Source organism: Malus sylvestris, chromosome 16 (genome assembly GCF_916048215.2).
Source record: "Malus sylvestris chromosome 16, drMalSylv7.2, whole genome shotgun sequence".
Lineage (NCBI taxonomy): Eukaryota > Viridiplantae > Streptophyta > Magnoliopsida > Rosales > Rosaceae > Malus > Malus sylvestris.
Genome location: NC_062275.1, coordinates 11,705,075 through 11,718,077, shown reverse-complemented (window position 1 = coordinate 11,718,077; position 13,003 = coordinate 11,705,075). Strand labels below are relative to the sequence as shown.

Here is a 13,003-nt window from a genome sequence, read left to right as displayed (position 1 = left end):
CTAGAACGCCATTGCGCTCGGTTTTGTGTCATGTCCTCCGTTAGATCCAAGTACTCTAAGTCTTTTCTTAGAGTCTCTTCCAAAGTTTTCCTAGGTCTTCCTCTACCCCTTCGGCCCTGAACCTCTGTCCAGTAGTGACATCTTCGAACCGGAGCGTCAGTAGGCCTTCTTTGCACATGTCCAAATCACCGGAACCGATTTTCTCTCATCTTTCTTTCAATTTCGGCTACTCCTACTTTACCTCGGATATCCTCATTCCCAATCTTATCCTTTCTCGTGTGCCCACACATCCCACGAAGCATCCTCATCTCCGCCACACCCATTTTTTGTACGTGTTGATGCTTCACCGCCCAACATTCCGTGCCATACAACATCGCTGGCCTTATTGCCGTCCTATAAAATTTTCCCTTGAGCTTCAGTGACCTATGACGGTCACACAACACGCCGGATGCACTCTTACACTTCATCCATCCAGCTTGTATTCTATGGTTGAGATCTCCATCTAATTCTCCGTTCTCTTGCACGATAGATCTTAGGTAGCGAAAACGGTCGCTTTTTGTGATCTTCGCTAGATTGCTCCGGTCATTAGTATGGATAAGTATATAAATGGATAAAGATAGGAAAGCGAACACAAGATGTACGTGGTTCACCCAGATTGGCTACGTTCACGGAATAGAGGAGTTCTCATTAATTGTGAAGGGTTTACACAAGTACATAGGTTCAAGCTCTCCTTTAGTGAGTACAAGTGAATGATTTAGTACAAATGACATTAGGAAATATTGTGGGAGAATGATCTCGTAATCACGAAACTTCTAAGTATCGGAGTGTGGTATTGTCTTGACGTGCCTTATCTGTCTCATAGGTAGATGGGGCATTTTCTCTGGAAGTACTCTTCCTCCATCCAGGGGTGGTATCTTTAACTGGTGGAGATGCACAAGGTAATGTATCAATTTCACTTGAAGCTTACTTGTAGTTTCAGGCTTGGTCAAGCGCGATACAAACCATGTAGTGGGAGTCCCCCAAGTCGCCGAGCTAGGGGATCTGCTGAAAGAGGTGACAGACAAGGTAAGCAATCATAGCTCCGGCTGATTGTTCACAGTCTCCCTATCTTGCAGGCAGCATGAAGGATAAAGAGAAGAAAATGAGAAGAGATGATATGGGATACTTTTGCTTTTGAAGAAGTAACTTTCCACAGGCTTATTCTTGAACTGAGCTGGAGGGTTTTCTGGTTTCCTCCAGAGTATAAGGCCGACTGAAGAATTTGAGGGTCAAAACAAGTCCATCAAATCTAGAGTACGTTCGACCCTGCTGATATGGGATACTTTTGCTTTGACAGAGTAATGGATGTATCGGCACGTGTGCTGTTACGCTTGTCTCCACATGCTTCCTTGTATCCTTCTCCCTTGCCCTATCTGTTCCTCAGGCAGATGCGGTATCTTCCTTGGAAGCATAAGATGTTGAAGATGAGTACTCGAGAGCAATGTCAGGTAAGTAATCAGGTAAGGGGTTCCAGGCAGTCAGTTCCTGGCTGGAAGCTTGATTCCAAGTACTGACTGATTGCTCTCTTTCTCCTTGTCTTGCAGGTAAGAACAAGGTCAAAGGAAAAGACAGGGAAAAAGCATGATATGGGATACTCTTGCTTTTAACCCTGATGATATGAGATATTCTTGCTCTAGTATAGCTTGTTTGCAGAGGTATTATCGGGGGGAAAGAAAGCTAAATATTTCGAAAGGCTTCGTTGGGAGTGCCCTCTCAGATATGAGGAAGGGTTGAGCATTTTTGCAGTTCTGCCTGTCCGTTGGGGATGGAGGTCGACATATATAGGAGTCTCCTTAACAACAAGTAGTAATGCTATTCCTTTACCCTACTTGGTCATAGCACGGTAGTGGGAGCTGTCAGCTTCACATGTTTTAACGCTGTCAGAGCACTTTGAAAAAGTGGTTTGTGGTATCTGGAAAGCTGATGTTGCGTGTGAAGATTACAGACAGCTTTATCCAAGGAGATCCGGCTCTTGAAGTTGGGAAAGTGTTGCCTCTTCGGTTTTCGAACAAGCAATCCCATCGGGGATCTGGCTCTCGAGATTTGGAGAACGATGCCTCTTCGATTTTTGAGAAAGCAATCATGCTGGGGGTCTGGCTCTCGAGATTCGGAGAGCAGTGTCTCTTCGATTTTTGAGAAAGTAATCATGTTGGGAGTCTGGCTCTCGTGATTCGGAGGGCGGTGCCTCTTCGATTTTGGAGCAAGCAATCTTGTTGGGAGTGTTTTCTCGAATGTGAGTAAAGGTTGGGCATGTTTGTTAGTCTACCTTGCTACGAAGCACAGAGGTTGACACACAGGGACTTTCCAATTATCCAGCAATGGTACTGTTCCTTTACCCTCTTCGATTTTTGAGAAAGTAGTCATGTTGGGAGTCTGGCTCTCGAGATTCGGAGGACGGTGCCTCTTCGATTTTGGAGCAAGCAATCTTGTTGGGAGTGTTTTCTCGAATGTGATTAAAGGTTGGGCATGTTTGCTAGTCTACCTTGCCACGAAGCACAGAGGTTGACACACAGGGACTTTCCAATTATCCAGCAGTGGTACTGTTCCTTTACCCTTGTGGGTAATAATATGGTAGCTGGACCTTCAAAATTTATGTGTCTAAACTTTGTTAGTGTTGTTTCTTTGCTATTCTTTTACCCTTCTTGGTCATAGCGATGTAGTGGGAGCTGCAAGCTTCACGTGTTCGACTTTGGCAGAGAACTTTGGCAAAGTTATCTGTGGTACCCATGAGCTACTGTTGCGTGTGGGTTGAACAGTAAGACTCATGTGCTTTCTACTTCACCAGAAGTCTTCGACCGAATGCCCATAATTTCCGCAAAGCTGAGTGTGCGTGTGACAGGTGCTGACAAGGCTGGAAAAGTAGGTGCCTCTTCGATTTTTAAGATCGGCCCTCGTGGTCTCTGAGCAGCCCAGCTTTTGAGAAAGCAAGCGCCTCTTCGATTTCTGAGATCGGCCTTCGTGGTCTTTGCGCAGCCCAGCTTTTGAGAAAGCAAACGCCTCTTCGATTTCTGAGCAGACGCCTCTTCGATTTCTGAAGCTCCGTCGAGTGCAGATTTTTATAGGGGCTGGCATTAAGTTCCAAAGCACACTTGAATCTCCACCAGTAGAAGCTCCATTCTTGCTCTTCTAAGATCTTGATTTGTCCGACCTCTTCTCTCTTCAACACCTTTGAAAATGTCTGACCCCTCCGACCGTCGTTTTGACTTGAACCTTGTTGAAGAGGCAGCCCCGCCTTCTCCTGACAACATATGGCGTCCATCCTTTGTCTCCCCTACTGGTCCTCTTACCGTTGGGGATTCCGTGATGAAGAATGATATGACCGCTGCGGTGGTGGCCAGGAACCTTCTCACTCCCAAAGATAACAGACTACTTTCCAAACGGTCTGATGAGTTAACTGTTAAGGATTCTCTGGCTCTCAGTGTTCAGTGTGCAGGTTCTGTGTCTAATATGGCCCAACGCCTATTTGCTCGAACCCGCCAAGTTGAATCATTGGCGGCTGAAGTGATGAGTCTCAAACAGGAGATTAGAGGGCTCAAGCATGAGAATAAACAATTGCACCGGCTCGCACATGACTATGCTACAAACATGAAGAGGAAGCTTGACCAGATGAAGGAATCTGATGGTCAGGTTTTACTTGATCATCAGAGATTTGTGGGTTTATTCCAAAGGCATTTATTGCCTTCGTCTTCTGGGGCTGTACCGCGTAATGAAGCTCCAAATGATCAACCACTGATGCCTCCTCCTTCTAGGGTTTTGTCCAGTACTGAGGCTCCGAATGATCCCCCTCCGGTGCCTTCTCTTTCTGGGGCTCTACCGACTGCTGAGACTTCTCCTAAGCAACCTTTGTGAAGGCTCCCTCTTGTTTGTTTATTTTGACTTATGTATATGTACATATTTGTAGCTTATCGGGGATATCAATAAATAAGCTTTCCTTCATTTCAACGTATTGTGTTAAATACACCAAAGCCTTCTTCGCTAAGTTCTTTGAATTTTCTTTTGTTGAAGCTTTGTGAGTGGAGCATGTAGGTTGAGGTAGTGTTCCCTTAATTTCCTGAGTGGGGAAAACTTCTCGGTTGGAGACTTGGAAAATCCAAGTCACTGAGTGAGATCGGCTATATGAATCTTAGAACGCCATTGTGCTCGGTCCTGTGTCATGTCCTTCGTTAGATCCAAGTACTCTAAGTCTTTTCTTAGAGTCTCTTCCAAAGTTTTCCTAGGTCTTCCTCTACCCCTTCGGCCCTGATCCTCTGTCCCATAGTCGCATCTTCTAATCGGAGCGTCAGTAGGCCTTCTTTGCACATGTCCAAACCACCGTAACCGATTTTCTCTCATCTTTCCTTCAATTTCGGCTACTCCTACTTTACTCCGGATATCCTCATTCCTAATCTTATCCTTTCTCGTGTGCCCACACATCCAACGAAGCATCCTCATCTCCGCTACACCCATTTTGTGTACGTGTTGATGCTTCACCGCCCAACATTCTGTGCCATACAGCATCGCCGGCCTTATTGCCGTCCTATAAAATTTTCCCTTGAGCTTCAGTGGCATACGGCGGTCACACAACACGCCGGATGCACTCTTCCACTTCATCCATCCAGCTTGTATTCTATGGTTGAGATCTCTATCTAATTCTCCGTTCTTTTGCAAGATAGATCCTAGGTAACGAAAACAGTCGCTCTTTGGTATTTCTTGATCTCCGATCCTCACCCCTAACTCGTTTTGACCTCCATTTGCACTGAACTTGCACTCCATATATTCTGTCTTTGATCCGCTTAGGCGAAGACCTTTAGATTCCAACTCTTCTCTCCAAAGGTTAAGCTTTGCATTTACCCCTTCCTGAGTTTCATCTATCAACACTATATCGTCTGCGAAAAGCATACACCAAGGAATATCATCTTGAATATGTCCTGTTAACTCATCCATTACCAACGCAAAAAGGTAAGGACTTAAGGATGAGCCTTGATGTAATCCTACAGTTATGGGAAAACTTTCAATTTGTCCTTCATGAGTTCTTACGGCAGTCTTTGCTCCTTCATACATATCCTTTATAGCTTGGATATATGCTACTCGTACTCCTTTCTTCTCTAAAATCCTCCAAAGAATGTCTCTTGGGACCCTATCATACGCTTTCTCCAAATCTATAAAGACGCAAGACTTCGCTCCAATGATGACACTCTGCCAATGCAGTTATGAGTCTTTATACTTTCCTGCACCCCATTACTCGTAGGTTTAGGAGATGAGTTCACTCACGTGTGAATGCCAACATAGAGTAAATGACAGATATCCAGAAACAGATCAAACTAGAAATAATATAGTATGGCATGGTAAGCAACAATATTAAGCAAACCCCACTTGAAATTCCCACGAGTGAATTTAGTATGTCTTTATACTTTCCTGCACCCCATTACTCGTAGGTTTAGGAGATGAGTTCACCAAGTAATATACTGGGAGCATACCGTCCAATTATGGGTCTTGCTTAATCTTCTTGAAAATATGCAACATCCGCCTGCAGTCGAATTGCCGATGTAGCAACACCTTTGGATCAAAGTTCAACCACCCATTTGATCAAAAAAGGGATCTGAAAAATATGAAAATTTAGAAATATTGTTGCCGACGCCATTCTTCTGCATTAATCGAAGAACAAACACAAACCCATTAATTCAAACACTACAAAACCCAAAGCATAGAGAGAGGGAGGGATAGAGAAAAACAGAAATGAAGGGAAAAAAACGAAAGTGTACTAAACTGATATCACTATTAAACAGACTGCAAAATATTATACAGCAATTGCTGATAGTGCCTAATTTTTAAATCAAAACTCAGCATCTCGTAGCAGACCAGGAAACTGCTTTTGCCTAATTTCACACAGATGTCCTAATTGTTTACAGAACCTAATTTAAAAAATAAAAAAAATAAAAAAAATAAAAAACAGTACCAGAAGAAGTAAAAAGTCTTGAGATACCACTTTCCTTATCTGATGAAGAAATCGAAAACCCCATCTGTAATAGTATGGTCGTCTGCAAACCAAAACTCTAAAAGTTGATCATAAAAGAAATTTAAAATTTAAAATTTACAGAAGTTCAGGGAAAATATTTATGGAAGGAGATATTGGCAGTTCAATTTGAAGAAACTGCTTTACATTGAACGTGTTGCAATTTTTTCAGTTTCCATCTTTTGAGTGATTCACCACGATCCCTATTTCATTAGTTTTTTTTTTCTTTTCATTTTTTCAATAAAAAGAATTTTAAGTTTCTGTTTTTTTTTTTTTCAATAAAAAGAATTTTAAGTTTCCATTTTTAAGTTTCTGTTTTTTGTTACAATACTATCACTGCGTTTTATTTTGTACTACCCTCTCCGCACGCTAGCGTGCGTGCGAGAGGCATTTTTGCATCACGGGCGCTACGCGCCCCTAAAAGTGTATTGTGTTAGTTTTTTTTTTTCATTGTAGTTGTCAAAATATATTTTAAATGTATTCTGCAAAGAGGAACTTTTTCTTTACCATGCACGTCCTAAAAAGTTGTCATGTTTTTCGTTTTAACTTTGTGTAAAGTAATGATTTAAATGTTACTCGTGCAATTGTCAAACAACATGAGATTTTGGATGCAAGTTCCTACCTAAAGTCCATGAACAATAGTAAGTAGATGTAAATAAAAAAAGAGTAGATGAAAACATTAAGTACTCGTAGCAAAATACAAAACAACTTAAATGTCAAAATATAAAACCTACATCACAATATGTACATTTTTCACAATACCCATAAAGTCTATATGTCACTGTTTCTTTTGGTATGAAAATTGACATCAATGCTGCAATTTCCACCCATTTGTTCCTGATTGACGCTTCAAATTTTCATTGCCAATCTACAAACAATAGTGAGAAAATTAAAAATCAAATAGAAAGAGTTAAATGATAAGTGAGAAATGCATATTGAAAGGTTAACGTTAATAAAGTTGTTACCTATTAGGAATCACCATAATTAGCTGGAATGAAGCAAGACTTCTTTGTATACTACATTCCGTGTAAATACACCTTGTTGGCCGACTATGGAGCCATTTTTTACTAACACAGTTGTGGTTGACTTTGAGACCCCCCTCGATAAAGCCACATATAATTGTCCATGACTGAAGACGTGATCTGGAAGGTAAACGCCTACATGTGGTATTGTCTGACCTTGAGATTTGTTTATAGTGATAGAGAAACTTAGTTTCACTAGAAACTGCTTTCTTGTAAGTTCAAATGGAAGCCCAGCAGTATCAGTACTTTTGAGAGGGATTCTTGGTAAGAAAACTCTGGATCCGGCAAATTGTCCAGTCAGAATTTCAGCATCAATAAGATTTCGGTAAGAACCACGACACAATAATCTTGTACCATTACACAATCCCAATTTCGGATCAATATTCCTTAAAAGCATGATTGGAGCACCTCTTTTCAGAGTTAACTTGTGCGGAGGCAAACCACCAAGTGAGATTGAATTCAAGAACTCTGGCTGATACAAATTCCTTTCATCATCCTCAACTGAATCAAATGAATACATTGTCTCTTCTAAACCTGGAAACATATTGATTATCTTTTCATTTACATCTTCATTTGTTATGCTTACCACTGCCCTTTCCACCATGTAGGTTGCATCATTCATATGATCCTGTAAGTCAGGGAAGATTTTGGCAATTAATTGATTAATGGAATGCTCACTCTCCCATGGTATCACCATGCATTCAGGTAGTTTTACCATATCATCCATAATAACATCTTCACTCCCATCACCAACACGAAGTAAAAATTCTGAAAATTCACGATCATTTATGGATCTCATGTTTTGTTTGAGTTTTAAAATCTTTACCTGTAACCAAAATGATGCCTTAACAACACTTGCTTGGATTAGTTCAGACTTGGTTCCTTTCCGGATAACAGGAAGAACTTGTCGGAAATCTCCCCCAAATATCATTATTTTCCCCCCAAATGGTAAGTCAATATCTATTAGGTCTCTGAACGTTCGATCGAGTGCTTCAAATGCATGACGATGCGTCATTGTTGCTTCATCCCAGATAATTGCCTTTGCCTTTTGTATTAGCTTTGCTAAATCAGATTGCTTACCAATCGAACACATCGATGATGCATCAAGACTAAGTGGTATCTTGAATTTAGAATGTGCTGTCCTCCCACCAGGCAATATCGTAGCTGCTATTCCAGATGATGTTGTTGCTAATACTATGTGCCCCAACCTTCTCAAGCTTGCTAACAATGCGCGATATAAGTAAGTTTTTCCAGTTCCACCGGGACCATCCACAAAAAAAAGTTGCATTCTCTGATCGTTGAACTGCACCCATTATTATGTTAAACGCACTTCTTTGGTCATCATTTAAACGTTCAATTGCATCAAGATCTTGTTGTGGAATACCTATGGATATCTCATCTTCAATGCATCTTGTCATTCCTGAACTTGATTCATTTCCTCTTGTCATTTGGGGCAAATCAAACTCGTTTGTACTCTTATTAAATTGAACCAAAAGTATGTTCAACTCACGCAAGAGTCTGTTGGTAGCAAGTGTGGGAGTTATGTTAGTCATGGAAACATAATCTTCTATCATGAATGGATAGAACTCATCCCATAACCCTCGAACACCAATGGGTGCACAATATACCAATATGGTGACGAATAATCTTCTTAAAGCCGATGGCATCTGAATTGTGGAGGCCTCTACCAAACATTGTTGAATACTGTCATCTCTTTCTAACAAACCTCGTTGTTCTGCTACCTGCTTAAATGTTGGATGCAAAACCCCATTAACTGTTCTCAAGTTTGTGAAGGATGTTGGTCCTCTAACATGATTAAGAAGAATCCGAAGGTAAAAATTTTCACCTTCAGCAGGTGAAACTGCATATATTCGCCCAATAACCTTGTAACGATTCATTCTTTTAGACCACTTTCTTTGAGCTTGAATCCATCTGTAATGTGATGGGATTTCCATGTATAAGTACCGTCGCGCTTCTGCATCCACATGATTAAGTGTAAAAAATTCAGTTAACATTGTCTTTCTTGTACTCTCATCATGTAGAATATTTATTATGCTCTCGTCGGCACGAAACTGAACTTGGTGCATATTAGGAAGATGTATTTGCAATCGCTCAACAGATGGGTAAATTCGATTAATAATGAACTTGAATATCTTCCATAATGCCTCTGGTGCGCAAACCCATCTTGCATCCTGAAACTGCTTTATTTCATCGTATTCAGGGTCTGATTGCACTTCGACTGTCACTCTATCTGGGCCTTTGTAAACATACTTATATAAGTACTTGACACTTTTTATGCTTGCACAAATTTCAACATTGATGTGACAATCATACCTTAACAGCAACCATGGATTATATGGAATGACCCAACTATTATCAACCATTATGTTTCCTTGTCGATCAAGAGAGACGGGCAATCGATTTCCTCGCCTTTGATAAATTGGATACGAATCATTCCCTTGAACAGTGACTGGTGCAAATGGTTTGGGATACTTTCTTTTACAGCTCCCATTTTTCATACATGGAGATTGAGGATTATGAATCCCACACGAGCCATGAATCATATGCTTTAACACCACATTGTAAAGTTGAGGCTCTACGTCTTCGTTTGGTATTTCAGCTCTAACAATTCGGTCATACTCATCTGGGTTATTGATCTTATCATTTTCATCTAACACCACCAACATATGCACATGTGGAAGACCACGTTTCTGAAACTCAATAACGTATGTGTAGGCAACAATACTGCCCAGTACACCCTTTTCAATGATGTCTTCTTTTAGTTGCTCAAGTTTTGCACGAAATACTCTAGTGAGTAAGTCAGGACGATCTTGTGGAGTTTGTCCAGCGAGTAATTCACTTTTGATTTCTTCCCAACTTGGGTTACATGTCATGGTAATAAAAAGATCTGGCTTTCCGAATCTTTGAACCAAAGTCATTGCATCTTGATATCGTTGGTACATGTCACGTGGGCTTCCAACAAATGATGATGGTAAAATAATTCTACGCCCAATGCTACCTAAGAATTTTTTATTTTCAATTAACTGTATATATTGTACACACTTTGAACAAAGTTATATTTTTAAATAACGATAACTGAAATGATATATATACCTGCATTGTGTTGACCTGCATTTAAAGAGTCTTCAAGTCCTTTATAGAGATCCGCTCTAACTGTGGCTTGATTAGAACGCAGCCATCGAAGTTTTTGTGATTCAATTTTAATGTAGTTATCTACAGCATATTGTTGCAAGAGACACCCACCTCGAAGCAAAAGTGATGATCCATTATGGCGTATCTGCAGAAGCAAATTTCATATATTGCTTTTAATATGGGAATTAAGTTTAAATATATATATTGGGAAGTAAATTATGTTATCAGTACAAACCTGTAACATATCATAATAGTCGCAACATGTTATTGCTCTTCCACCATCATCACGACTATTAACATCCCAACCATATGTACCGTAAGGTAGCAATAGTGGATACTGTAACGGATCATAAAATCCGACATAGTCTCGGACGTGAGAAAGTCTTCCACTAATTGTCTCCACCACGATATCCCTTCCATTTGCAATGGTGGCATCATCTCCATCTATTATAATTGCTGCAACTTGTGATGCTGATGGTAGACTATACTGACGCCGATCTATTGGTTGCTCTTTTAGGATCAACTTGCAATTCGGCAAATCTTGGCGTTGTCCGAGGCTTCGCAATGTATGAACAAAAGGATTATGGTTGTTCAACATCTGTTGTATCTTTTCAACCACACATCTATCTAAAACTTCACTTTCACACATTCGGTTTTCAACTTCATGCTCAGTGTCATATATATAAGCTTGTAAAAATCACGGTCTATTTCCTTCATGTGGTAAAAGTCCACCAATCTTATGATATAATGCACCTTGAGCACGAAATGTGTAAATCGCACGGCCACCGATATTTATTCTTTCATCCACGTGTACTCCCATTTAAGTGAATGCAAATGCGTGATTGTAGGCTCGAATATTTTGCCTGAAGTGTCTACCCTCATGTGTTTGGTCAGAGAAAAGAGCAACCATTTCTGGTGGAGACTGTATTGGGGGTAAAGTAACTATTCCTTTCAAGCAACACATATTCAAAGTTTCTCGAGTAAACAATCGTGCGTAGCAGTACGGACATGTGGTTGGAGCAGGTAAGCGGCAACACAGGATACCCCGATTCTCATTATAATTTCTAGCACAATTGTGGTTTCTTCTTCCTCTACTTTGTCGCACATGACGATTGGTTCTAGTTGCATGTTCTTCTTCTGATATTTTTACATGAATATCCAACACTCAGTATAAGAATTTCCTTTGTAACTAATAATATATCTATATATAGATAGAATTATATACTAAGCTCACCATTATGGGGAAGAGTTAAGAGCATCCCATCATATATTTGTGACCTATTCGAATGTGGCAATTGTCCTATATGAGTACGCATTCTAGCAGAAGTTTGGTCATCACGATTTGTGATATCTGACAGAACCCTTGAACTCGCGCTTTCATGCTCAATTTGTTCTAATAAATAGACCACATTATAATATGATTAGTTAAAAATTTTGTGTTTAATATTTAATATATTTAGTTGTGAGTCTAATATTTCGTAACACTACCAGTAAAAATAACTACAACATTGAGATCAATATGAGAGTATCGAACAAAATAATAAAATGAGATTTCAATTCACAAAATAGTGTTCTAAGAAATTACCTAGTCTTTTAAGTGTGAAACAATTACAAATAAAGAAATTGACATAAATACCAGGAATTTGTTGTTGTATATTATTGGGGTCGACCTCAACATCATAGTTAGCCAACTGAACTCGTTCTTGTATATTACTGGGACCTACTTGTTGCATAGTTAAAAAAAAAATATTTTATTTTTTATTTTTTATTTTTTAGTTTTTATTTTTTATTTTTTATTTTAGCATTAGTATGAGTTAAAGAAAAAAGAATATGAAATAAATACCAGGAATTTCTTGTTGTATGTTACTGGGGGATGTCATAGTATGATCATCGTTTAGAGTTGGAATTTGTTGTCTTTTTTCTCGTGCTATTAAACGTCGTCGAGCTAGATATCTTTGATGTTCTTCAGGACTCAATGATTGACGCCATTGTCTTGCACGATTTTGAGCACGCTCCATGAAAAAATTTATCTAAAAAATTAAAAAATAAACATACTGAACCTAAATTGAATACAAATTCTGTGACATTCCACAAATATGAAAAAGTCTACACAGATGCCTACGAACAGGAGAAGAAAAAAACCGTTATCTACACAACACTATAATACAAAAGAACAAAAATAAAATGATGACAAAATACTTTTGAAGTGTAATAATTATCCGTGCAAGGAAATGACGGGCCTATATACACTTGCCGGTTGGTGTTAGGACTTGAATGGAAATGTGGAAGATGTGATGCTTTAATTATTTCATGATTTTTTGGGGTTAGGATTTGTTTGGATTTGATTAAGCATGTGACTTGGGGAGGTCAATGTTGGTAATTTGGGAGGTACTGATTGTGTTAAATTTGTGCCAAAATATTTACGGTTGGTCTTTAGATATCTTAACGCAAAACATCTTAAATTCCTAAAAAATGGTACGCGTTAAGATAAATTAACGCTAAAATGGTTTCCTAACCAAATTTTTGCGTTAACATATTTTGGGATCTTATCTATTGTTAAGATGTTTGGTACGCGACCCTAAAAATGGTTTTGCGTTAAGATGTTTTGCGTTTGTAAAAACACGGGGTATCTCTAAAAAATTAGGCCAAAGTAGGTTTTTGAAGCCAAATACAAATGCTGAATTTGTGCCAATTTAAGTCGTGTACAAATTTTGGCTTTTAATTTAATACAAATTCATTTGAGGTCAGGCCATGAAAACAGCCTCTTTTTTTTTTTCAATTAATGGTTGTTCACAAA

General features: G+C 39.3%; 2 protein-coding genes and 1 long non-coding RNA gene across 4 annotated transcripts; all 3 read right to left on the bottom strand.

Moving 5' to 3' along the window:
* Positions 1-5,038: 5,038 nt before the first annotated feature.
* On the bottom strand, positions 5,039-6,255 carry LOC126608455 (uncharacterized). 2 transcript variants are annotated; one of them, XR_007617875.1, is made up of 3 exons: positions 6,179-6,255; positions 5,496-6,056; positions 5,039-5,246 (listed from the first exon to the last, which is right to left on the bottom strand). It is a non-coding gene; the product is annotated as an uncharacterized LOC126608455 (long non-coding RNA). The 2 variants fall into 2 exon arrangements; XR_007617874.1 differs by having other exon boundaries at positions 5,496-5,663; positions 5,975-6,252.
* A 577-nt stretch (positions 6,256-6,832) lies between these two features.
* Positions 6,833-7,606, bottom strand: LOC126608715 (uncharacterized). The gene is made up of 2 exons (XM_050276706.1): positions 6,997-7,606; positions 6,833-6,899 (listed from the first exon to the last, which is right to left on the bottom strand). The coding sequence occupies exon 1, from the start codon at positions 7,595-7,597 to the stop codon at positions 7,016-7,018; it is 582 nt and encodes a 193-aa protein (XP_050132663.1). The 5' UTR covers positions 7,598-7,606; the 3' UTR covers positions 6,833-6,899; positions 6,997-7,015.
* Positions 7,607-8,180: 574 nt separating this feature from the next.
* LOC126609112 (uncharacterized) lies at positions 8,181-10,855 on the bottom strand. The gene is made up of 3 exons (XM_050277116.1): positions 10,442-10,855; positions 10,168-10,351; positions 8,181-10,072 (listed from the first exon to the last, which is right to left on the bottom strand). The coding sequence occupies exons 1-3, from the start codon at positions 10,853-10,855 to the stop codon at positions 8,181-8,183; spliced, it is 2,490 nt and encodes an 829-aa protein (XP_050133073.1).
* Positions 10,856-13,003: the final 2,148 nt, after the last annotated feature.

Bases quoted from the DNA above. Each gene is read 5' to 3' on its own strand.
- LOC126609112 (XM_050277116.1), bottom strand. From the start codon at position 10,855: ATGTGTGAAAGTGAAGTTTTAGATAGATGTGTGGTTGAAAAGATACAA. The intron at 10,352-10,441 runs GTTTGTACTGAT...TTGCTTCTGCAG, and splicing joins ACTATTATGATATGTTACAG to ATACGCCATAATGGATCATC. The intron at 10,073-10,167 runs GTATATATATCA...AAAAATTCTTAG, and splicing joins TGCAGGTCAACACAATGCAG to GTAGCATTGGGCGTAGAATT.
- LOC126608715 (XM_050276706.1), bottom strand. From the start codon at position 7,597: ATGTTTCCAGGTTTAGAAGAGACAATGTATTCATTTGATTCAGTTGAG.